This window comes from Sphaerodactylus townsendi, linkage group LG05 (assembly GCF_021028975.2).
Source record: "Sphaerodactylus townsendi isolate TG3544 linkage group LG05, MPM_Stown_v2.3, whole genome shotgun sequence".
NCBI lineage: Eukaryota > Metazoa > Chordata > Lepidosauria > Squamata > Sphaerodactylidae > Sphaerodactylus > Sphaerodactylus townsendi.
The window spans coordinates 94,591,078-94,617,701 of NC_059429.1; the positions used below are offsets into that span (position 1 = coordinate 94,591,078).

Here is a 26,624-nt window from a genome sequence, read left to right on the forward strand (position 1 = left end):
TCCCATTATAAAAGGATTGTAGTATCGTCTTTATATATTCTACATTGGACCTGCTGTCCTTAGAGACTAGTCAAATCAGAATTTTTTTTTTTAATGAGACTTCATGTTTGGTATGCCTGCCTCCCATCTCGAATGAAAACAGCAGTTGGTTTGGTGCCTCAATTTTAGCAAAGAATAAACATTTTGTTTGTAGGAAAGGTGCCATAAAATGCAAGCAGCTGTTGCAGACATTAGCTAAATCCTAAGAACTGGGACAAAACTAAAAACAACATTGGGAATACTTCACTGATAGATTGGTATGACTTCAGCTAGCTGAGGCAGAATTTTCTGTTTTAATAGAGACATTGTTCAAACATGCAAACATCAATCAGCAGTTCACCATGACAAGATAAACTGCTTGCCATCTTGTCTATCTGGAGTGTTTCATAAACTGGCTCTAGGTGCCAACCCAACTCTCACATACTGTTCTTGAACTGTCGGTACAAGTATAATGTGTTTCATCTCTCTTCTGGAGGAGAGCCAGATACATTAATCAGGGGAGGTGGGTCTGCTTTCAGCTTGATGTGCTTGATTGTTCTAGTCACTCCAGTTATGAACCCAGGGTGCTAGGAATAAAGATGATTTTTGTATCAATCAAAAGCAATATATTCCCCTTTCCAGAAGTTTTTTTAAAAAATATAAAGTCTAAGCTGGTTTGGGGACAAAATTGAATACTTGTTCTGCACCAAATGGTTTTCTTCGAGACACAATGGGTTAGATCCAGTGAAGTACTAATCAACATGGTTGGCAGTCCAGATTTTTCCAATGTTTTCTTCCTTCAGCAGCTCACTGACACCACCACCCACCTCCAAGAAACCTGCTGCTGAAGATCATGAGTGTACTAAATCCAGGGGGTGAAATGCCCTCTTTACCTTGTTTTTAGATCAGGGGTGTCTCGTGCTAGTGGGACCTGGCAGAAGGGGAAAATAAGGGCATTCCCTTCTTTCAGCTGCCCCACTGAATTTTGACCACTTAACTCCTGTGATCTTCAACAGAACTTTATTGAGATTTCAAGGTCACTGAAGAAACTGGGTCAGGGCAGGAAAGATCTGGAAAAGCAGTCATGCTTTGTAAAATTCAGTCCATTATCACAGTACACGTTGCAATGCATTTGGATTTTGGTGAATGCTAGCAATTCTTATTGGTAGAAAACTGTTTGGACTTTAAGGGTCCTTTGCAGATAAAACACTTCCTTTATTGTAAAGCATTTTGAATATCAGTAAAAAAATGTGATAAAAATATGCTGCTGGCTGAGTGGGCATTAGTGTAGCAAATGAAGTCCACTGTAGGTACGGTAAGTGTACAGTGATGTAAATTGGCACAAAGAATCCCAGCTTCAAGTATTTGTTAAAGGGGCCTGAACATGCTGAGAATGGGAGGGAAAGAAATCTTGGAGTCATTGTGGATAACTCAATGAAAGTGTCAACCCAGTATACCACTGTAGTCCAAAAGATAAACACTGTGCTGGAGATTATTAGGAAAGAGATTGAATAATGCCCCTGTACAGTGGATATATAAAAGTTGAAGAAAGGAAACAAGTTCTGTAGTGAACACAAGGAAGTATTCTATATGGATAGAAACTCTCTGAAAAAATTGTAATAAGTAAGACTACCTGCATCACACACCAACAGTAGACCAGGAAGGTTTCCATCCTCTTGGATTTATGTAACCTATGCAGAACTTAATTATTCAATAGGACACAGGAAATAGGTCTGTACTATAACAATATGGTTTAGATAGAAGCTTGAGGCAAAGGGTTAGGCATCCTCGACTATACCATTGTATATAGCTTGTACTATCTATAAGAAGGTTCCTGCTATATAATTTTTGCTTTCAGTTATTGTTTCATATTACACTGTGCTTCACCTCTGATGGATTTCCAGATTTCTATTCCATATTCTATTGAATATCCTACCTTGTTGATTGTATTCACTCATTCTGTGTAATCCCCCTTGAGTCTCAGAGAGAACAGTGGACTATAAATAAAATAAATAGTAGATGTTTGGATATTAGCTTAACTTAATAAAATTAAAAACGCTGAACTGCTTAATAATGCATTATCATTAAGCTTACAGATATTGTTGCTAAAATTATTTGCATTTAAATAAGATAAACCATGAATTCTATTATATGCCTACTGTATAAAAGATTTTTCAGTACTCCTCCAGATTTCCCAGTTTTTTCCATTGGAAAAGTTGAGAAGTTGTTCAGACCTCTTTCCATGCCATACATTTGGAATGAGTGAAATGTTTTATAATTTTCTCAGTCGAAAAAGAGAAAATATTTCACTGGAGGTTTTTTCAATCTTCTCCCAAATATCCTAGTTTTCCATTTCCTCCATGCCCTTCCCTTGCAGACATATGCCTTTTCCCTTAAACTGTCATTACAACACTACATCAGTATATCAGTATTTTATGGCTATTTAAGAAGAAAAGAGTGGAGAAAAGAGGGAGTGCCTTGACGATGACAGCCCGGTCCTTGGAAAATGGGCTGGAGGTAGGTGGGAATGGGTGGGATGAAGAAGACCAACGTTGCGTACAAGGGAAAAGCCAACCCAGAATTGGCTTCCAGAACAAGATTGTGATAAAACTAATTTAAAAAGAACCAGAAAAGAAAAAAACTATAGAATAATTGCCCTCCTAAAATACACACCAAAACAAAGTGAAAGCTAAAAACTCAAACATGCATGCAGACATTGGAAAATAAACAAAGCAGAATGGGGCCAGACCCTATGAAAAAATCCTTCGTAGAGAGGCCCTCTCCTTCAGTGCCAGTATCCTTTCAGGCTGCATGTGAGAGGTCTGTGTCCAACAAGGATCCTAATTTCCAGGCAGAAATTTTCTTGTGTTTTCGGGGTCTTCTTTGAGCAGTGCTTTCTGATTGATACTATAATACTGTAAAATCCTTCAGTTGTGGCGATAACTGCTGATACTGTAAAATCCTTCAGTTGTGGTAGTATTTGGCAGCCCATCTGTTCCTTTATCTATGAAACTGACAAAGTAAAACATGAGAATATAGCAGAAAAGTAATTAAACTATTTAAAAAAGCAGCCAGAGCATAAAAATTGTGCAGCTTATGATATGTGTCATAAAACAGTTCCCAGGCTCAAAGCAAACTGCTACAAATGGTAAAAGATCCGCCAATGACGTAAAAGCCTAGGTTAAATGGAAAGTTTTGTTTTGATGCCTAAAAGAGGGTAGGGTTGTGAGCCTGCAGAAGAAGAGCATTCCAGAGGCCAAGTGTCACACTGGGAAAAAAAGCCTTGGTCTGATCAGAAATGGATGAGCAGGTGGTGCACTTCTTTTAGCATAGGAGTGATACAATCTTTGTATTCAGTCCCTGACAGAAGTCTGGTTGCAGCCTTATGGACCAGCTGAAGTTTCCAGAGAGTTTTGAAAGACAGTGTCATGTAAAATTAATTACAGTAAAATAACCTGGATTTCATTACAGCATAAATGGCCACGGTCACATCATACTTTTTGAGGAATGGCTGTAACTGATAATCAACCAAAGCTGATAAAAGTACTGTGTCCATAAAGGAGACCTGCACCTCCAGCCATAGGCCAGGATTCAGCAGCACCCCCAAGCTACAAACCGCATCCTCAGATTTCACCCCATAGATGTTAAACTACACGGGGACAAGATCCTTGTGGGGCCCATAGCTGTGAGGCAGAGCAATGATCCCCCAGTACCACCTTCTGGAATTGACCAGTCAAATACAAGCAGAACCATGGAAGCAAGATGGTCCTCCTCACAACCACCCAGCCTCTCTAGCTGGTTACCGTAATCAGTGGTACTAAAAGTTATTGAGATTCAGAAGAATGAACAGGGACTCACTCACTCTTGTTACTCTCCCTTTATCGGGCAATCTCACATTAATCATATTATATCTATTTCATAATCTTTGCATTGGTTGCATATTAATTTCCTGGTTCTATTCAGTGTGCTTATAACCTTAAAGGTCTTCATAACCCTAAGGACTGGATCCATGTACATAAAGTACTACCCTATCTTGGTAGTGAACCAATTTGAAACTCCCTTTAGTACAGCAATGCCTTTTGGCTGCAAGGATATCTTCCCCTGCAGTCTGTTTGAGGACTTGTTCTGTGGCTGCCCCAATTTTGTGCCTCCAGAGGAAATTAGAAGATGTACATCCCTCTTACTATATCAGAGGACTTGTGAAATAACGCTTTCAAAGAGCCTTTGGCTTTTAGAGAAGATTGCTTTGTGGGTGCCTTGCCTTTTATAGTTTCCCCCCTGATTGTTTTAACTTTGTTGGGTTTAGAATTTTTTTTGTTTTATTGATGCTATATACCTTGTATACCAGTCATCTGTGAGAAAAATTAAGGTAATTGTGTGCAATTGAAGTAGTGTTCCAGAACATACCTTCAGTTATGCATGATGGACTCATCTTCAGTTTTAGACTAATTCATATATCAAAGAGTGTATCTCTTATGTTCCTCAGGTCTCTGGTCACTTGCTAGGCTTAATACCCATGTTAGACTCTTACCCAGTGTTTTGAAGACAAGCTAAGAATTGGATCGATCTAAGAACTTCTGTTGCCCTGGAAGGAGGGTGATTTCTATTGATTCCCCCAGTTGCTGCAGGCCTCAAACTTCTATCTCATGCTGTCCTGAGAAGCCGCATGGGAGGAGGGGGTGACATTTGAGGCTACAGCAGAAGAGGAGATACAAAAAAAGTTCTGTTCGACCCATGGAAATACCTTCTGTCAGTTATAGTTTTGTATACGGTTTTCAGCCTTTTAATGCATGCTTATAGTAAATCTGTGGTTAGTACAGAATAAGGGTGAGGTGATATGGAACAATATTGTATTGATTCAAAATTGTATCTGATTTAGAAGCCAGTTGCAAGCCTTAACAAGCTCTCTGCAGCATTATATGTTGCCAATTTACAAACAGCTGTTTTCTATATTAGTCAACTTTTAAACATGCTGAACACTTTAGAGCTTCAAGGTAATTTGTCATTTTCTGTTTATTCTGCAGAGACTTAAGTTATAATCATTTATTATCCTCAAACTGGAGCATTGGTTCATCAGCTCAAGCACTACAAGAAGTGTAAGTTATTCTGAGCTTTCTATCATATGTTTTTAAAAAACCCATGAATTTAGGAAAGGGCCTTTAAGTTGGCAGAGGGAGGATATAATGGGCCAAAGGAAGGCTTCCAAGATGAAAAGAAAAACTTGTAAATGAATTGACCAGGGTGGCTGTGTGTGTGGTTAGGAGCTACATATTAACAAGAAATAGCCTGCAAAATTTTTGGCTGTAGTCTTTTAATCTTTATGTATAGTTTATATTCAAGGTACATTTTGTGTTCACCATCATTAGTTAAAGCAGGGGTTTGCAGCCCATGGCTCTAGAGCTAAATGTTACTTAGTATTGAACCATGTATAGCTCTTTATGAAAAAATGAAATTTGTAAGGCAGTGGCAATCAGTCCATGAGTAACAGATTGCTGTGTTCTCAGCTCACGGTTATCATCAACCTGTTCCTAGCACAAGGCTTAGCACCTCAGGGAGGCTTGCCGCTTTTCTCATCTTCTGGTAGCATCTGTTTCACGGTTCCCACCAGGCAAGGGTGTAGTCTCCTTTCCGCAACATGAGTGCAGGATGCAACATTGGTGAACAGTGCTCAGAAGAGTCACAGGTAGCATGTCAATTAGTCAAATGTGGTAACAGAAACAACAGGATGAAAATCAAATAGATAGATAAATAAATATGTACTTCTCAAGCTGCTGAGTATCACTACTCTAAGGTATAGTAGTGGGGTAGGTGAGTTGCTGGATTAACCAGTATGTGAAGGAAATGGGTGGCAAAGATTTTTATGGAACTAAAAGGCTTTTTAGAGATGCTTTACAGAAATACTGGTAACTCATCACTTCTATTAATTTCCTGGGGTAGATTTATGACAATGTAGTCAATAATTGCAGAATTAATTGCAGTTTTTGTATTACTTATTGAGACCTCAGGGGTACCACTTCCTTATAAAGCACTTGCAGAAGACATGGTTTAGGCTCAACCTTAACAGATCAGTTACCATGCTGTATAGTTTCAGTAAGCCCCCAAAAATTATTTATTTACTTACATACTTATAACATTTGTATCCTACCTTCCTGTCCTAACAAGGGCCACCAAGGCAACTAAGAATTTAGAATATACATGATAAAACCAGATTTTAAATCACACAGCTCAGACACACATCATTAAAACAATTAAAAACAAAGTTAAAATATGTATGAGACATAAAAACACTAACTAAAGTATTTCTTAGGAAGCAAGGAATTGTTTCTTGTGCTGGTTTTTTTGTTGATATCTTGCTCTGAGTTTTGATATAGTTTGACTCTTTAATTATAAAAGGTTGCTGACTCTTCAGTTAAAGTATCACAGTGTGTATATGTATACAAACTGTTATGATTCAGTGTTATTATACTTGCCAGCCATAGTTGAGACTTTGCACTCAGTTTGCTGAATTTCCAGTTGCAGGGCTGGAGTAGTAGCAGGACTTAGTTTTAGAAATGTTTAATTTAGACAGTAAAAACCAGCAGTAAAAAGGTTTTCAGATGAAGACTCAAATGTCTTTATGTACCTGTCTTTCAGAGAACAGGAGAACTCCAGTAGTGGGAGATTCTGTGCTTACCAGTATTTCCTCACCATGTAGGCTCTCTGTCCTCTAAATTAAACAGGACTTCCATGGCACCTTGAAGACTATCATAAGTAATTTCAGTATAAGCTTTCATGAGTCAGAATCTTCATCAGATGCATGAATTGAGTTCTGACTAATCAAAGCTTGTGCTGGAATAAATGGTCGTCTTCAACATTGCATTCGACTCCAGTTTTGTTTTGCTGATGTAGCTACCCATCTGGAATTAATCACTGTGAAAGGCAAGAAATTCAAGTAACAATAGTTTAGCTTCATCCTCAGATTCTTTATGTGAGCATCACATCATTACTGGTCCTTGTCTCAGTCATCTCTTGCTAGCTGAGTTTCTCATCTAGCGAAGATGACCAAAAGATCTCATCTAGCGAAGATGACCAAAAGATGCTCATTTCAGTTATCCGTTTCTTTAAAATGTCGTGACTCTTTAGACTTCTGTTAAAGTTAGCTTTTACAGAATATACCATTTTTGTTTTTTGCATGTGTCATTTACTAACTAGAATATTCATTAACTGCATTTGAAATGTTCTACTCATTCACCCTTTGTGTGTTCATAGTGCTAGTAAAAAAATCTCTTTTTCAGGAAGATGAATTACAACGAGCTAACAGATATTCCCTTCTTTGGTGAAGTGACATCTAACATCACACTTCTTTCACTGTATGTACATGTTTAGTGGGAGGTTTTTTTAATGCTGTTGAGCTTAAATGTAGGGAAAGTCTTCTAGGGAGAAAGTTGTTAATGATAACCAAAGTGTGAATTAATATTTGAAACTACAAGCAAGTCTTCATATGGATTATTAAATAATTTGGGCAGCACAAGAGAGATTGGTTAGTATTGGGTTGTGTTCAGAACTACCTTGAATTACCTTCTGATGACTGATTTCTATCATGCCAGCAAGGCAACAGCCCGCACAGTTAGAGTGGGGAAGCCTGCTGTGAAACCTCATTTCCTAAATAAAATAATTCCAACCCTGGACAGTTTACAGTAGTCTCAACCATAGAATGGGGTTCAATTTGCAACTTATTTTTCAGAGCAGATGAAGTTAAAATAAGGTATGGTTAGAGGACACATGTTACCACGACCTTCCTGAAGCTAAGTGGGATCTGGCTTTGGTCAGGGCTCAAGATGGAACATTTTCTAGGAATCCTCTATAAGCTATCTTGAGTTTCAAGACTGATGGGATGAAAATTATTAACTGTAATTATGAGCACATTTTTGCATAGCAGCACAAGAAATCCTCATGTTAGCTCATTATACAACTGAACTTTAGCAATGGTTAGTGATAGCCGTTATAGTTCTTTCTCTTCTATTTTTAGAGTACATAATAGAGTCTCAGAGATAATCCCTGAACAGCTTCAGCTTTATGTTTCCTTGGAGAATCTCGACCTCAGCTCCAACTTAATATATGAAATCAAAGCATCTGCATTCCCACGAATGCAGTTGAAGTACCTGTAAGTAGTAAAAGTGTGCACCGTGTTCTATTTGCAGTATGTTCTAACAATGCATGTGACTTTTAGTTAAATATGTACTGATTTTAAAATAGGGGTTCTCAATCTTTTTGAGCCTGCAGGTACTAGGGACACAGGGTGATGGGTACTATCACAAATTTTTATTTTTATTTATTTATTTATTGCATTTTTAAACCACCCCCCCAAAGGACTCCCCCAAATGGTTGCCACAAGAGGCAGAGCTAACCACAAAATGTCAGAGATAGAGGAAGCTCTGTTTAACAGGATGTCTTTTTAAACGAACCTTCATTCACACAAGTTCTTTGTGCTATGGTGGTAGTACTGCCAATGGAACTTGTTAAAAATCTTCAATCTAACAGATCTGTAGTGGCCATCCAGAAGCCCAAATGGGCAACTTCTCACCTTCCACTTTCTAAAAATATTTGGCATACATCAGAAAAGGTATCAGCAGGTACCATGTAACTTATGGGTACTATATTCTAAAGCTTGGGTGTCAAACATACGGCCTGTGGGCCTGATCTAGCCCCTTGAGGGTTCTTATCCAGCCTGCAAGATTTTCCTGTGCTGGCCAGACTGAGCTCAGCATTGAACTGCGGGCTCTGTCTCTGAAGTCCTTGTGAACTTCAGAGGTGTCAATCTCTATTCAACCCTAGATACAGGCCAGGCTGAGCCTGCTTGTCAACGCTCGGCTTGGGTTGAGTCCAGCTATAACCTGCAGGTTCTACCTCCAAAGCCTGTAGTTGAAAGCTGGATCCAGCCAAGTTGAACCCAGCATTGAACTGTGGGCTTGGCAGGGCCCGTAACCAACTTCATACTGCTGGCTCCACCTCTAAAGCTCCACCCCCAAAGTGACATTGGACTTTGGAGGCAAAGCTAGTGGCAGATACCGAGCATTATATTTTATGGTACACCTGGTGTGGCCTGACCAAGTGACATATTTATCATATCTAGTCCTTGTAACAAATGAGTTCCACACCCCTATAGTGAGCCAAAATTTTGCAACCAGATATCAGGGCATTGTCACTGCTTATTTAGTACCGTAGTAATAACTTGAAATTTTCTCTTTTTGTCCCCAGAGGAATTGGTCTGATTTAGCTCATCTTATTCTATCAATCAGGCTTTTGTTATATTGTAACTTCTAACATTCATTCCTGTCAGTAGGCAAATATTCAGCATCCTTGCTTAAGGGCCATTTTGCAGGCTGTGGACACTCACTCACTTGTATTTCTTTTCTTAACACAGTTACTGAGTTAAGTGAACAACTTGTGACAACTTTTCTGCATTCTGAAACTAAACTTTCCTTAAGACAAGGAAAAAAGCTGTGAAACAAAATTTAACTGGCTCCTTTTAAGTTCTTCTGTAATTTGTCAAATACAAATTTTAGCACTTGAAGATTTTTAAAAAGCCTTCTGTTGTTACAGGAATCTGAGCAACAATAGAATAACAACTCTGGAAGCAGGCTGCTTTGATAATATCTCTAGCTCACTCATCGTGGTAAAACTTAACAGAAACCGAATCAGCATGATTCCATCAAAGACTTTCAGACTGCCTCATGTTCAACTCTTGTAAGTGACAATGTCCCATGAATTCTGAACCTTGATGCTGAATACATTAGTTGCAGTCAGCATGAGGGTTGCTTTAATGTTTGTATCAACAGACCAAGTAAGGGGGCTTTGATTGGGCCAGACTAATGGTGTGGAAACACAATGAGATCAGTGTTTCATGTACCAAGAGCTGCTCTTTAGGCAGAGGTGTTCAGAGCATTCCCTTAAGAAATTTCATGTGAAGCTGATGATAAATTGTTTGAGCTGAATAATCTTTAAAACCAAGGTATAAAAAGATCTAAGTTTTTAAAAAGCCACATGGATTATTTTCACAAGTATGGCTTGGTGTAGTTTAAGACAATGCAAAAACCCTTAGGAATAACATATGAAAAACTTTCCAGTCTTCAGTGCTAGATGCACCTTGGAAGGTTCTTATGAGGAGAAAACAGAACTGATCACTCAAGGTATAGAGTCATTTCAGGTCAAATATATGTTATTACATGTTTATCAGATATTGATGTTGTGCTGACTCTGTAAAAATGTATATCTCTCAGTACGATCTTTAATGTCGGACTGTTTCCGCACAGCCAGAGTAGAGGGGCTGCATCGGCATGAACCATCAGACAACACTGCATCAGACAACACGAGGCAGCGGGTGGAAGATGCCGCTTTTGAAAAACCTTGCTCATTGAGCAAGGTTCAAAAGCGGTGTTTTCGCACCAATTGGATGGCACGAGCACAGCTTCTGTGATGCAGCAGCGCTTGCTGTGCAAACAGCGCCCCAGGGACGGTGTTTTTACCATCCCTAGGATGCTCTTATTGGGCTATGTGGAAATAGCCTTTGTCACATTGGTCTTTTTTCAGTTGTTGTACTTCTTTTGTTTAGCTAATTATGATCTCCTTCGCATTAGGTCAGAATTATATTTGCCCCTTAGAAGAAACGGCATATTGAAATATTTGGCCATTTCTTGATAAAACTAACTGGTGTTTAACTTTTTTTTAAAGGGAGCTCAAAAGAAACCGGATTAAAGTAATCGAGAGCCTTACCTTCCAAGGCTTGGATTCCTTAAAGTCATTAAAAATGCAGCGCAATGGAATTAGCAGGCTGATGGATGGTGCTTTATTTGGTTTGGATTATATGGAAGAATTGTAAGTGCTCATTGTTTAAATCTCATTAGAGATGATACAGTGCGCTTCAGAGACTGATAAAACAGAGTTGTATGAGAACTCTAGTTATGGTTCCTCATAACTTCATTGATGGGTTTGTCTTCGCATTAGCAAACAAAAAGGCACAGAACTAGAAACCTCTGGTGATCCTCTTCTGCTCGTTCACATCCTAAAATAAGCTAACATCACTATTTTAGCAATGGGTACTAGAATTACTTCATTTCCTACAAGCATTAGGCTGTCAGTAACAAGAATGTGTCAGTATTTAGTTCTTACAAGAGGAACATGGGAGTTTCAAATTTTCAGATAGCGGTAAGCTCTCCTCTTAATTATTTTTGTTCTTTATAGCCTGTCTGTTTTGTTGGGCGTTAAGATGGATTACATAGTATAAAACACTGAAATCAAATAGATATCCAATAAACAATGCAATAGGTGTAGAATTACAAACACTAGAAACAGTGTACTGTCAGTCATGATATAGCGCAGAAAGTTGCAATTCCATAAGTAGAAGACAATTCAGTAAGAGCAGGTCGACAATTCTGGTGCCTTATTGTTCTTTCCTTATTCATGCTCCAAACTGTGTTACGAAATAAATATTTATTTTGTTTCTCCAGAGATTTGGAACACAATAACCTGACTGAAGTAAACAAGGGTTGGCTTTATGGCTTGAGGGCGTTACAACAGCTCTATGTCAGCCAGAATGCCATTAACAAGATCAGTCCAGACGCATGGGAGTTCTGCCAAAAGCTTTCTGAACTGTGAGTACTAGACTTCCTCCCCCCCGCCCCCCAACTGGGCTGGGTTTTTTCCCCCCATAATGAACTGAAGTATAATTTGTACCAAGAACGTTTTCCTGAAGCCTGGTTATGGATTATTGTACATTTAATATCTCAAGCAAATTTCTTTTTGTTCATCTCTAAAGTGATTTTGCTGGTGTCCTCACTTTTCCACATTCTGATCTCACTGGATTTTTTTGCTCTTTATTGTGTATGTTTCATTTCAGAGATCTGTCATATAACCAACTGACCCGACTGGATGAATCTGCGTTCATTGGACTTAATTTATTGGAGAGATTAAACTTGAGTGATAACAGAGTCAGTCATATCGCAGATGGTGTCTTTAAGGGACTTTCAAACCTGCAAACTTTGTAAGTGCACATAATTTAAAGGAAAAAATGAAAAAAATCACTTTGTGAAATTATTATTTTAGTCTCTCAGTAGAGAGCTCCTGTATTGTGGTGTTAGAAATGCCTCTATCTTATTACTACTTACTTAAAACGGTGCAAACATGAGGTACTAACTGTGTGAGAGATAGCCAGGCAGTTTTGCTGAGAAATTACTATTATTTTCCCAGTTGTGCCCAGGTGTATAGTGTTTTAAATGCACAGAAGTTTTTTTTCTTGTACAAGTGTTATGCTGATTCTGTCTGGCAGGGTTATCTTTTGAGTTTCCTAGTATTTAAAAAGCAACATACACCTACTATGAAAGATACATTTTTCCTTCCTGCTACAGAGCAATTGCAGCTTAAATGTGATACATAGGTTTGGGTTGTTGATTTGTCAATGCCTGCATTGTCATTGAGTGGGAACACAATCCTCTGCCTGCCTTTGTTCACCATTCTGTATCTATACACTCACTACTTGGCCTGAAGCCTGCCTGCTCTCATGAGACCTACAACAGGTGGTTCTCAAGGCAAAACATGGCTTTGTTTTGTATCTTTAAAAACTTTGTTTTAAGAGAATAATGACAATGAAAAAACTGGGAAGGAATGTTTGTAAAGTCCACGTTAGGCCTATTCTAGGGATTTCTAACCTTTTTGCATCTGTGATAACTTTTGAATTTTGGCACAGGGTGGTGAACACAACTACAAAATGTCTGCCACAGCAGGCAGAAACAGCCAGAAAATGGCTGCCACAGTAGGCGGAGCAGCACACATAGCAAGCCAAAGAAGAGGGGTAATTTTAAATATATGCGTAAGAGAGAATAAAATCAACATACTGGGTAGCAGCTGCTCCTTAAATAACATTTTAATCTGCTCAACCATTAAGATATTCAGTGGCCAGTCAGAAGCCCTGCTAGACTGTAGCCCCACTTAGTCCCACCTACTTTCTAAAAACACTTGGTGAGTGCCAGAAATGATGCCTTTGTGTGCCATGGCACATAGGACACTATATTAGGGGGCCCTGGCCTAGGCAGTTTCAGCTCACTCTGTTAGGTGTAGTGGATTGGATGTTATGTTGTAGCGTTGTATCAGTGCTTGAAAGACTAAACAGCAAAGACTTGGTTTGAATGGGTGATTTGAGTGAGTGCTAAATGACCCATTAATATGTAGGGGAGAGCAGAGTGTGCAATTACAACTTTCATTTACTATCCTGGGAACACAATCCATAGCCACAATAATCCTGATACCCCTTGTTAAGCTTTCAGAAGTTTGATAAACTGGAGGTTTGTGAAAGTATTATGAAAATGATAAAAGTAGTGTGTGAAATTGGCTGAAATTTTGAAAAAAAAGAACGTGTACGACAAAGAGAAGATGATTAGTAGAAATTGTGACAAGTCTTCAAATGTTAAGATATGATGACAAGCAAGCATACAGCTACTTGTTTTCTGTACTCAGTGAGAACAAGATAGGTAGCAGATTTAAATTCAAAAGCAAAAGTTAAATGAGTATAATTTCAAACCATAATTTCATGGATGGCACCCAAGTGAGACCTAGGACGATCACTTCTGTACAGTTTGGCACGAACAAAACAATTATCGTAGCATGCTTTCATTTTCTTCGTAGACTTGTGTCTTAACATTTGCAACCTTAATCTGTTGATTCATTTAGAACATGCCCAAATAGTCATTGTCTTCATAAAAGCCTATGTAAGCAATCATTTCTGTTAATTTTAGCACAAACTTTTAATGCATTGATTAATGCTAATCTTCTAGGCAAAAAATATCACAAAATGTAGCAGTAAATTAATTACCTTTGGGATCTTAACTGGTATTAGGCAATTCATAGGCATACTTCTCAGTTTAATACTTCTTGTTTGTTTCCCAGACTTTGGGATAAAAATGATTAATGTGATTTTAAGCTTTCGTATCTGATCACATAAGAACAGCAAGTTCCGCAGGTCTACACAATAAAGTAATACTTCAGGTTTTCGGAATTAAACAGTCCTTGTTAGTGCCAAATGATACAGCAGTGTGATGGTTTCAAAGTACAGACAAATTATTATTTTATTTTGTGCTTTGTATTTTGTGACTCTGCAACATAAGCTACTTCGGGGCTGGTTTCAGGCAGAGAAGCAGAATAGAAGTAAATCTTTTAAAATGATAAGTACAAACATAGATATGGGCAATTTGGTCTCTGCTACAGGGCAGTGATTCCAGAGGGTCTTATTTTTTCCCTGCAGTTCATTAAACCATAATGATTATATATTGGGACGACTTACTGAACAATATCTGGAGCCTGTCATGAACTAGCCATCGGGCAAGGCGTTGTGCTCTGCAGATGTCTGTGTAGTTAGTGCGATTGTACCTCTACTACTGCAGATCTTTCTAAGCCAAACTCTGATTTTATTTTACCGTATAAATGCAACAAATGGGAATTGTTTAATACTGTGGCCTATTGCTTTCTGCTTTGGGGTTGTAAGATCTATTGCCTGTGGATAGTGTCAAAGGGCCCCTCTCCTGTATTTCAGAATGTTCTATTGATTATTTTATATAGACGCTCTTGCTGATAAAATGCTGGCTAAGCTTTAAATTCCTGTGTTCCCTCAGCTATAAAAAGCAAGTGAGAATTGTTGTTCTGATAAATTCATGACCTGTTGTGTAAAGGAAATGCATTGCTGAATCTGTTACACTTTAATGAAGCATCTTCCTCCTCCTGAACAAGGGCTTGCCGAATTTAGATTATCAGCATCATTCTCTTGTATACTAAAAGATGAAGTGTAATTCAGAGGTCAAACAGAAATCCCATTAGCGATAACAGGATTTGTGAGCAGAACCACCCACACTTCGCTCTAAAAAAATCCTACTCTTCCATGCCCAGCAATTCTTCACCCAGCCTACACATAATCTCTTAATATGCTAACATTATTCCAAGCTTGCAATTCAAGAAGATTAAACAGTTTGCTAACATCATTAACTCACTTCATAAGTCAATTTAGGCGGCTGTTCCATTTGTTAACTGACTGACCAATGTTCCACAGTCAAGAAGAAATATTGACATGTGGCTTCAGGTTCCCTAGCATGTCTCTGACTTTCTGTGGCCAGTTTAATTCCAGTACCTTTCTGTGTACCTGAGAACCACTTCATATTTTAAAAACATCATGTGGATTCAGACCAAATCTTCTTTTACATGCCAGCGTCCTATGTAACTTGGCCAGCATGTATGTCTAATTGGAAGGAGTACTGCCACTTGCAAACAGTTTTATCAGGTTTCATATACTGGCTGGAAACCATGAAGCAGCATTCATTTTTCCAGTTGGGTAAAATATCAGAGTTGGTTTGTGTGTATGTGTGTTTTGCAGCTGTGAGACTACAGATTTACAAAAGCTTTATAAAAATGTGAAATCCTGCAAAGGCAGAAGTTATCTAGTGCTAGAGTTCTGCTCATTGCATTTTCTGTTTTATTTTTTTTAGAGATCTGCGAAATAATGAGATCTCCTGGGCCATAGAAGACTCAAATGAAGCATTTGTAGGTCTTGACAAACTCAATAAATTGTAAGTGTTACAAGCAATAGGATTGACATGTCTGCTAGGATAGAAATAATGTCTTCACAATGTATGTGTGTTGATAGGAAAATCCTTGAAAATTGATGTGACAGTCTGAATTGAAAGCAGTTTTAGTAACATCTCACATCATCCTTTCATTAAGAAATGGTCAGGCTGAGACTTCGCAAATTTCAGTAATGGATGTCTTGCAGAAGTTCTTTAAATAAGATAAAACATCAGGCTTGTTCTTTCCTGATGAGATCAGGCTGTCAGGCATGATTTAGCTGCTTTTTAGACACTTTTTAAAAGGCTGCTGATACTGAATTTATAGGGAAAGTCCTGTAATCAGATGTCATAACAGCAGATTGGAGAAGGCCTCTGTTGGTTGCTTTCGCACACATTTGTCTTTTCTGGTCTTTGGGAAACTATGTATGCACTATCTCTTTGCCCCTTTAACATAAGGAGAGAGGGGTGGATGAATGGGAAGCTAACATCCAAATGAAGCACAATGATTTGTCCCCCTAGAAAAGCTGCTTGAGTGTTTATTCATCATGCTGCCTAATATTGTTTTGCTTGGAAACATTTGTGACTTCTTTAAGTATTAAGGCTTACTTTGGACTGGGTTTTAGGATTCTGCAAGGAAACCGGATTAAGACTGTCACAAAAAAAGCATTTTCTGGTCTTCAGGCTCTTGAGTACCTGTAAGTATTTTTTGCATTATTTTGTTTATCAGTTATGATTTTCTTTTCCAAAGTGTCCTAATTCTCAAAGGTGCTGTCTAAATGAACCCTCATGTAAGCATAATTCTTGTTTAACTTGCAGAGATTTGAACAACAATGCAATAATGTCTATTCAGGAACATGCATTTGACCAGCCTCTTCTTAAAGAACTGTAAGTCCTACCTATTGTTTCTATATTTACAGATTACCCTACTTTTCTATTTGGTGATACTTAAAGTGGCTATAATAAATCCAAAGCCAGTTGCGTGTTAAATGCAAACTGTGATGAAAGTAGACAATGGCTCAGATGCTGTATTTACTGCACACCAGAGCTACTCAAATATAGTGAGATGTTTCACAGTATTTCACAGTGCAGGTCAGAGATATATTATTGAGATGGTAGGTTAAGATTTTTTGAGGACATTGAAGAAGAAGAAGAAGAAGAAGAGTTTGGATTTATATCCCCCCTTTCTCTCCTGTAGGAGACTCAAAGGGGCTTACAATCTCCTTGCCCTTTCCCCCTCACAACAAACACCCTGTGAGGTAGGTGGGGCTGAGAGAGCTCCGAGAAGCTGTGTCTAGCCCAAGGTCACCCAGCTGGCGTGTGTGGGAGCGTACAGGCTAATCTGAATTCCCCAGATAAGCCTCCACAGCTCAGGCGGCAGAGCTGGGAATCAAACCCGGTCCTCCAGATTAGATACACGAGCTCTTAACCTCCTACGCCACTACTGCTCCAAAAGACATTGGATGTCTTTTAAGTGGGCTAAATACTTCAGCAAGGATATTGGCTGGGGAGAAGAAGAAGCTTGGCTACTGTAAGTAAGATAAATTGTTCAGGCAACTAATTTTGCTTTTGTATTCTTAGGGGATTGAACACCAGCAGCTTACTGTGTGACTGCCAGCTGAAGTGGCTGGGCCCATGGCTGACCCACCGCCATTTACAGGATGATGTCTGTGTGGCTTGTGCTCACCCAGAATGGCTAGCTGGACAGAACATCCTCAACGTCAACCCTGAAGACTTAGTTTGTGGTTTGTACTTTTAGTGGCATTTAAAATTTGATGGATCCTTCTTCTGAAAATGGTTGTGTGAAGAAGTCAGAAAAAGGGGATGGAATTTTGTTGATTTGCTGGCTGAATATTGAATGGATTTTTTTCCTGTGTCTTATAATGCCTATACATTCATATAGCACAAGGATACATCCTTTCTGCTGTAAGAAATATTCATGCTGTCCATTCATATATATTAAAAATACATCCAGATTCCATGGATCAACCTGGAATTGCCTTTCCAGGTAATACGCTGACATTGCCTTTAAGGTTTTTCAAGGACCATGGAAACTGCTTTTCTGTGGACCATGGTAGTCAGGGGTGTAACAAGGCAAACTGTAGCCCTGGGCAAAACCTGAGTTGGATGCCCCCACCCCCACCCCCCCGGGCAGCCACTCCACCACGACCAAATTTTTTTTTTGCACCAGGACATTGGTGCCTGCAGGGGGTGCATTTTTAGACATATCAGCACCAAAATTTCAATGTATTATCAGGAGACTGTCCTCATGCTACCCCCCAAGTTTGGTGAGGTTTGGTTCAATGAGTCCAAAGTTATGGACTCCCAAAGGGGGTGCCCCCATCCCCCATTGTTTCCAATGGGAGCTAATAGGAGATGGGGGCTACAGTTTTGAGGGTCCATAACTTTGGCCCCCCTGAACCAAACTGCACCAAACCTGGGGAGTATCATCAGGGAAGTCTCCTGATGATATCCTGAAATGTTGGTGCTGATACGTCCAAAAATGCACCCCCTGCAGGAACATCCCAGAAATTTGCCCAAGAATCTTTTGTTCTGCATTGAGTTTTCTGCATTGCTGTCAATGGGGGTTGCAGTCTGGGGGGGGGGCGCATTTCTGAATGCACAGTCTCAAAACTTTCAGGGTCTCATCAGGAGACTGCCCTAATGATACCCCCCAGGTTTGGTGCAGTTTGGTTCAGAGGGGCCAAAGTTATGGACCCTCAAAACTGTAGCCCCCATCTCCTATTAGCTCCCATTGGAAACAATGGGGGATAGGGGCACCCCCTTTGGGAGTCCATAACTTTGGACTCCATGAACCAAACCTCACCAAACCTGGGGGGGGGGGGGGGAGCATAAGGACAGTCTCCTGATGATACACTGAAATTTTGGTGCCGCTAGCCTAAAAACTGCGCCCCCTGTAGGCCAAAAATTGAAAACCACTAAAAATACCCAAAAATGAACCCTTCATTTTGATGCCCCCCACAAGGTGGTGCCCTGGGCAGATGCCCACATTGCCCAATGGGCATTACCCCCCTGATTCTGTAATATGTGGGAAGGAGTCAGAAGTTCTTGTTCTGGTGGCAGAAGGAGAGAAGAAAGTTTTATTGTCCAGACATGTAGGGAGTAAGTGAAGACTCACATGGCAAAGAGCTTCCCTCTGTTCCTTGAGTGGAGAATCAGCACTGTCTGAAAAACAGAATTGTCCAGCATCCTCTGGTTTGGCCACATATGTTGGAATTCACCTTCCTTGTACAACTCCATCAGAAGTGTAAACACATCTTGGGTGAGGAAAAACCTTTGCTAGTCCTGTTTGGTACATCCTCAGTGTCTTCAGTTCTCTTCCCTGCCCAGTCTTTGCAGGTGGAATTTGCACATCTTTGGCACTCGGTTAAAATTTTTTACCTATCTCTAACCTACTGTAAATGCCTCCTTTGGAACTTAATTGTTGAGTGCTGTAGCCTTTATCTTTGGCTTATTAGTGCTGTCTTTGTTATTTGTAGCCACCGAGTTAAATTGGGCAATTACTGCTGAGGTTTAGTTTGATATTTCTTGGTAATTTTATAGAATGAGATGAAGGCATAATAATTTTTGAGGACATGAGGTGTCTTTAAGTGGGCAGAATTGAACAACTCCAGCATCAAGAGGGCTTTTATCTTGGAATAATTCTTCTTGTAATTCTGTAAAAAAAGTGCATACACTCAGTACATAATGCTTGCTGAAGGAGGGAGGGAACCTAAATTGTCACTGGGCAAGAGAAGTCATATTGCCCAAGGCAGAATAGCATGATTATTGGAGAATACTGTTCATGCAGTAAGTTGCCAGCCACTGTCAAGGAAGAAGCTGTGTATGATTATCTACCCTTTTTGTAAACTGGGGCTAAATCTTCAAGCTGTAGAAAGCTTTGCACAATTGTGCCTCAATGAATTTGTTCTTTAGCACATTCCACAAAGATCAGATAAAAGGACCTCTGCAAAAGTCCCAGCATCCTCTTTGAACATATTTCTTGCTGTTGTTTATGCTCTAAAGGACAAAATTGTACCACAATTCTGACAAAATAAAGGACTTTGCGAGGAGCAGGAGTCAAGCTAGCAGAATGCAGTCCCATTTTATTATCCGATTTCATTGTAACAAGTTGTTTCTTAGTACCATTCAGTTGAATGAGCATTGAAGTTTCATTCCGAGGTCGGCATTGATTCTAGATTTCTGGCTAGCTTGTTCTTGTATAGATGGCTGGTTTGTTACATACTTGTAAACTTGTGTACATTTCTGTTTAAGATTGTAATGAAACATAAGTAAAAAGTCTGCTATTGCACCCCAGTTGGAGGCTTTATTTTATCAGCATTAAGCTGTAGCCTTGTACAATTTTGTCCTTTACTGCCTTGTAATTGTGTACCACCCCTTTTGCTCATTATTATGCTCTGACATTGATACAATCCTACTTCAAAGCTTCATGCACACATAAGCCAGATCTAGTGCGAAAGCAGAGGTAGCAATTTGAGGAACTAGCAGTGAGAACAAGTTGAACACAACTGAACAGCATTACAAATGGTTTCAGACAGCATTTGTTACTTTAGTTATATCAAATACTAAGGGAGAGAGCCAGTATAATCTTGATCTTTTCCCCCCCACAGATGACTTTCCCAAACCGCAGATCAGAATTCATCCTGAGAGTACTGTTGCACTTAGAGGCACCAATGTGACCCTCACTTGCAAGGCAGTGAGCAGCAGTGATTCTCCGATATCCACCACCTGGAGGAAGGACAGTGAAATTCTGTATGATGCGGTCATACAGAATTTCGCCAGGTACCAGCAACAAGATGGTGAAGTTCTGGAGTACACTACTGACCTGCATGTTTTCAATGTGAACTTCACTGATGAAGGACAATACCAGTGTATCATCTCCAACCACTTTGGATCCAATTATTCCAACAAGGCCAAGTTGACTGTCAATGGTATGCAGTGATGTTTTTGTTTTTTGTTTTGTTTTCTCTCCCTTCAGGAAAAAAAATTAAAGATTTGGGAATTAGTTTGTACAAACCCTTGCAGTGCATGTTCATTTTCCAAGTGGAGAAAGCTGTAAGACATTTCTCTCTTTTGAATGTAGTGTTCTAGAGAGTGGTTTAAACTAGAGCTTTGATAGCTGATGCAGAAACCCTTTGTGAATATTCTTAGTTGAGAGTTCTCAGACATACCTTCTGATCAGTTGCAGGTCAAACAGCAGCATTTCCCCAAAGAGTATTTTTCATTCCATTTGCAATTCATTTGCTCACATTTCCAAAATTCCCTCTCAAAGAACTTTATGGAATTGGATTGTATTAAAGAAATGTCTTCAGCCATTTTACTGTGCTGTATCAATTAAGATTATTTTGTGCATTTGCTAAAACTGCATCCAAATTATTCCTTTCTATATTTGAAAGTATCTTATAAGGTTCTCATAAAGAAGGCTGGCATGTGTTAACCTAACTACAGCTTCCTAGTGAGGTAAATGACAGAGCTTTCCGATAAATTAATTTCACCTCTATCAGTTTTCGTCAGCATGGCCAATTGGCCATGCTGGTAGGGGCTGATGGGAATTGTAGTTCCTGAACATCTGGAGAGCCGCAGGTTCCCTACCCCTGGTCTAGACTATGTCAGGTTTTGACCTAAGTTTTGCCTAAAAGAAGATAACTTCATTATCATACTCTCCCTTCTAATCATGATTAAAGCATATTAGCTGGGCAGACAGAGGGCTCTTGAGGGTGGGATGGTCCAAGGTGATAAGCTGATTTATCTTTCACCTGTGAAGAACTGCCATATTTCTGCCAATAACCTCAGACTGTAAAAAATGAGCACACAATGATGAGGAACTACAAGCTTGCTGCAATGTGATTGTGCTTTTTTTAAAAAAAGTTTGAAGTAATTTTTTAAAAAGTGGTGGAATGATGGAACCTTTCTATAGAGACCTGATCTTTTTTCAGAAATGCACCTCATGGAAGTAGCCTTAAAAGAGTAAATGTATGTATACCTATTCCCGACAGCAGGAATTGTTGCACAACTTGGTCATTCTGATATTTCTCTTCATTCAGAACTGCCTTCCTTTGTGAAAACTCCTATGGATCTAACTATACGGACTCGAGCCATGGCTAAATTGGAGTGTGCTGCAGAAGGCCACCCCACCCCTCAGATTTCCTGGCAGAAAGATGGGGGCACAGACTTCCCTGCTGCTCGTGAAAGGCGCATGCATGTGATGCCAGAAGATGACGTCTTCTTCATTGCAAATGTGAAAATTGAAGACATGGGAATCTACAGCTGCATGGCCCAAAACGTGGCAGGGGGTCTATCAGCAAACGCAACCTTGACTGTATTAGGTAAGAGGTTTCATAAAGTGATTTGTATTGCACTTTTGCTGTTGGTATTGCCTGCTTGGATGTTACTTTCTGTCTTCTACATGCAGTGAAATCAGAAGTAGGCCTCAAGTTCATGTGCCTTGTTTCAGGTTTCATTCACTTATGTAGAATGTGAGGGCAGCTAAGAACGTGAAATCAACCCTGTTGGTTCTTTAGTTTGGTTTCAGTGTCTAGGGTCTTGAGTGGTTTTAGTGGTTCTTTGGTGGTTTCATTGTCTAGGTTTAAAGAGATCCAATGTTCATATAACTACAAGAACTCATTGTCTAGGTGTTTCCTTGTCCACACAATGTGGGGAAGCCTGAAATTCTCAAATTCAATTTATGATACATCTGATACCTATTTCCTCTTTGTACTGTTTTTCTCACTTTTGCAGTCCTCATTTTACTGCATTCTTGATTGGATATTTTATGTTGGTTGATTACATTGCTTTTATCTTGTGAGCTATTTTGAGTCTCAGCAAGAACGGTGATCTGTAATTAGCGTAAATAAATAAATAATGGGGGGATAATTGAACAGCCTGGATAATTTGTTGAATTTAGTTAACAATGAACTATTTTTATATGCTTCTAGACATGAATATTAATTGTGCCATTGTAAAAAAATTTGGAGTTTTTGTTTAGGAAAAAGTTAGTCTATTTCCCCTTACATTTGTGACATTCTTACATCAAACACTTTTATAGCATTTCCTTCCTTCCTTTTATAGCATTTCCCACTTTATCTGGAACAGTCTGAAAGATGTCTGGTTATATTTTGTGTCACTATTGTTTTTCACTGCCGAAAGAACAAAGCTCATGTTTACATCTCCCATCATGCAGTGAGGCTTATGGAGTTTTATGTAACTTCTTTGACCAGAAAAATCATAATAAACAACAGCTGTAACCATGTTGGCTAAGATGATTATTTCAGTATATTTGTTTATAGCATTTATACAGGTGACCACAATTACAGACAGTCCACCTGGGATCAAGTCATCAGAGCAGCATCTTATACAAAGCAAGCTTTTACAAATCTTGCATAAGAGAGGCTTATATTCAATAAAGACTGGAAGCTTGTTATCAACAGAAACTCAAAGTTAGATAATGACGGAAGCTTTATGAGCTATCCAGTGCAGATTTGTTTTGTGCAGTATACACTTCTTCAGAAATCTCCTATAGTGTTCTTGGAATATCTTATGGTTTTAAATAACATCCATAATTTGAATCTTGCCCAAAGGCTCCCATGGTCCAAAAATATCTGCTTCAGGCCCCAAATGGCTGAGTAAAGCTGCTGTTATCTAACCTTGAGCTATTGATAATGTTTCAACTCTTTATTGACTATAAGCCTGAGTATGCAAGACTGCTAAAAACGACCCATTGGATACTCACCGCCGTGGAAGGTTCTCTCCTTGGTGGTCACGAGGCCATCTTTGGTTAAGCTGTTCGCTACCCTGCGTAAGCGAGTAGGCAGGAAAAGGCTCTTTGGTGACTTCCTGTCAGGTGTCCGTGGTGGTGCCGCCCCAGTATCTGACTAGCCGAGAGTAACAGTACACGGCAAACGTAACAAAAGTACAATATACAACACCATGGCCCAACATACCATGAAGGAAATGAATAATCCTATTTAAAAGGGGACCAAAGAGCCCAACAAAGAACAGGCTGAACTGTAAACGATAAAAAACTGTAAAGCTGGATATTTAGAGAACACCACATTATCGGGTCAGCAAAAAACGCTGGTGGGGCCCAGATGGCTCAAGCACTCACCAAGGAGAAAGACCCCTTCACGGTGAGTATCCAATGGGTCGCTTCTCCCTGGTGGTAGCAGGCCATCTGGTTGGGAACTTCCCAAGCAGTGCCCCTGAGAAAAAAGGGAGGGTTCGGTTACTCCTCGATAATCAGCTTCCAGAATGGGCCTCCCAAAGGAAGCCTGCAACGGCATCAATGGATGCCAGTCCATAAATGTTTAATCCATCGAAGAGGGTGGAGCTCCGCGTGCTGCCCTCTACAAATCTGTTCAAGGGGAATGCATAAGGAGAGTCGCGATTGGCGTGCGGTATTCCTGGTGGAGTGGGGTTGTAACTCTGGTCGGCATGGGGAATCCTCTGGCCAGTCTTTATGGGCCCCAAGCGATGGTGGCCTTAATAGTAGAGCTGGATAGAAGAAGCCGCCTTTAAGTTCGGCTTCTAACTCAAGCGGGTTGATGTTAGCAAAGCAGAGCCTCCCGATTTGGCGGAGTTTGTTTTAGTACGCATCTGAAAGGTCTTGAGAGAACTCCACTATCCAGGTGATGCCAACGCCTTCTGGTGTGTGTGGGATTCGACAAAAAATTTTTTGTCAGAACCACCTCCTCCTGCCTGCAAATGGAATTTAGATTTCACTCTTTAGGTCTAAAAGCAGGGAAAAAAGCATAAATTTGGATTAGCTGACATGGCTCTAATCTCTAATACCCTTCCAGCTGATGCGTTATGGGCTACCAGGAACAAAAGCTTCATCCTAAGCCATTTTAAATGTATGCTGCCAAACAGGTTCAAAGGAGGGTTTGGTAGGTGCTGCTCTAGCACCCCATGGAGACGCAGGGTCAGGAAGCCATGCTGTACTCGGCTGGTTGGGACTGAGAAACCCCTTGAGAATTTTAAGGTGTCTGGGTGCCTGGTGATAGGTTAATCCCCTTCTGGCCCCAGGTAGAACCGCTGGGTAAATGGCAGCTACCTGACGCCTTTAGGGTGTAGGGAACTTTCAACCCTGACTCAAACCCATTCTGCAGGAATTTACTATGTACCGCAGGGAAGCTTAACTCAGGGACCCCTTTCTTTTTCTAATGGCACCACCGCTATTACAAGCCTTCCAGGAGGAGTCGCAAATTCTGATTGGACTTTCTTCTAGCAGCTAAAATAGCCTTTATGACTCCTTTTTTAGATAACCCCGGCTTTTAGCAGTCTTCCGCCAAGCTTGCAGGCGGCTAGTCTTTGAGCCAGCTCTGGGCTTCGATGTAGTAGGGGGCCCTGGGAGAGCAGTTCTGGCAGTTGTGGTAGAACCAACGGTGGTGTGACAGATAGCTGTTTTAGTACTGGAGTACTGTCAGGACCTTCCTGGGCTAAATTGAAGCTCCCCAGTATGATTCCGTCTTCGACTGCACCGCCGGTGGAGTAGTCTGTGAAAAACTTGGATCGAAAAACATAGAGGAACCCCTGCGCTGTAGGAGCTGAGAGCTACATCGTCGCTGTCGCCTCGTGAATGCAGGCATCTGGTGAAGAATAATGGATCTGAGCATTGGAGGAGTGATGCAAAGAGGTATCGGTCGCCGCCATCCTGGGTCGCCTCCTGGACAGTTCGGAAAAGTTCCGCCGTTCCAGCCTTTCACTTTGGATGAAGAGCGTAACCAAGCTGAAATCGGCCGCAGTTTTGCGAAGCTCAATGGGTTCAGCTCTCAGTTTGTGAGATGTTGATTCCGGCCCCATGAGATGCGCTCAACGCTTCTCTGTGTAGGCAGATGACCCTGGATCCTCCCTGGATGATTGACATGGCACTTCGTACGATAAAGCGTAAGTCGGGCGCGGAAGTACTCACGCGTTTCTGCAGAATAGGTTGCTTTTGAATGATTACAGGGCCCATCATCATATTGCTCTGACCTTACTATTAGGAATGTTGATCGGAAGCCGAGCTCATGCTTTGGATCAGGATATTTGAGCCAGGTGGTGGGTTTCAGCCTGGCACCCCAGTCGACAGACTGGCATCCACAAGGATATGGGATCTGTCATGCGAAGGGCTTAAAAAACTTACCTTGTAGGGAGGTTGTGGTGGATGGTCCACCATTTGTGACCGAGACTATCTGCTGTGGGGAGGCTCAATGATCGATCTGTCTTCAGAATGATTTTGCTTTTGCATAAGGCCATAGAAGGTTTAGAATATTAGGGGCATGGCGGTCTCGAACTCCACTGTATGAGGTCCATTGTGGACAGCAAAGGGCCCAGCAAACTGGCAAGTTGTAGTAAGTTGGAAGATTTTGCCCGCTAGCGCTTAAGACTGGTCTCTCTTTGGATTTCTTCTGGACTTTTACCCCTGAGGTACGCGGAGTACAAATGGACGGTCTATCAATGCCGCTAAGTGTTCCATCTGTTGGGAAGGTCACAAGGAACTCTTTACCAATGGATGACAACCGATAAGACCAGTTGGACCCTTCCATGTCTCTCTGACAGCCTGTATTTCCCATCAAGATCTTACGAGAAGGACGCTTCGAGATACACTAATAGATATGCATCCCTTGGATCATGCGGAGCAGGAAAAAAATGGGTGCCATCAAGACTTCTCGTGGAAAACTCGGGAGATGTCGCCAATCGAATCGGGCAGAGCTATGTATCAAAATGGAGGTTCGCTATCGCTAGAATCCGAGGAAGCCGATGGATGAGCCAGGTGTATGGGTATTACGTGGAGGTATGCCTCTGTCAGAACCAAGGAGGTGATCATGTCCCCTCTCCGGATGGCCGCAAGAACCGTGATCTGATGGTTTTATGCGAAAACTCCGAATTTGCTTATGACATCTATTGACATGTCTTAGCTGAGGATTGCACCCTGATGTCCCCATTCTTTTGGGACAGTGAAAAGTGCGGGAGCACACTCCCCATCCCTTGTTGATATTTGCGTACCGGCTCCTATGGCTCTGATGCAGG

At 40.5% G+C, this 26,624-nt stretch overlaps 1 protein-coding gene across 1 annotated transcript in view; it reads left to right on the forward strand.

The window, feature by feature from the left end:
• LRIG2 (leucine rich repeats and immunoglobulin like domains 2) overlaps positions 1–26,624 on the forward strand; it is a 57,168-nt gene that overhangs the window by 15,995 nt on the left and 14,549 nt on the right. Inside the window, exons 2-14 of the mRNA XM_048497054.1 lie at positions 5,043–5,114; positions 7,293–7,367; positions 8,027–8,161; positions 9,601–9,744; positions 10,729–10,872; positions 11,505–11,648; positions 11,894–12,037; positions 15,522–15,602; positions 16,223–16,294; positions 16,416–16,484; positions 17,178–17,341; positions 20,228–20,548; positions 21,662–21,943. Coding sequence (XP_048353011.1) covers positions 5,043–5,114; positions 7,293–7,367; positions 8,027–8,161; positions 9,601–9,744; positions 10,729–10,872; positions 11,505–11,648; positions 11,894–12,037; positions 15,522–15,602; positions 16,223–16,294; positions 16,416–16,484; positions 17,178–17,341; positions 20,228–20,548; positions 21,662–21,943 — 1,847 coding nt within the window. The remainder of the gene's footprint in view (positions 1–5,042; positions 5,115–7,292; positions 7,368–8,026; positions 8,162–9,600; positions 9,745–10,728; positions 10,873–11,504; positions 11,649–11,893; positions 12,038–15,521; positions 15,603–16,222; positions 16,295–16,415; positions 16,485–17,177; positions 17,342–20,227; positions 20,549–21,661; positions 21,944–26,624) is intronic.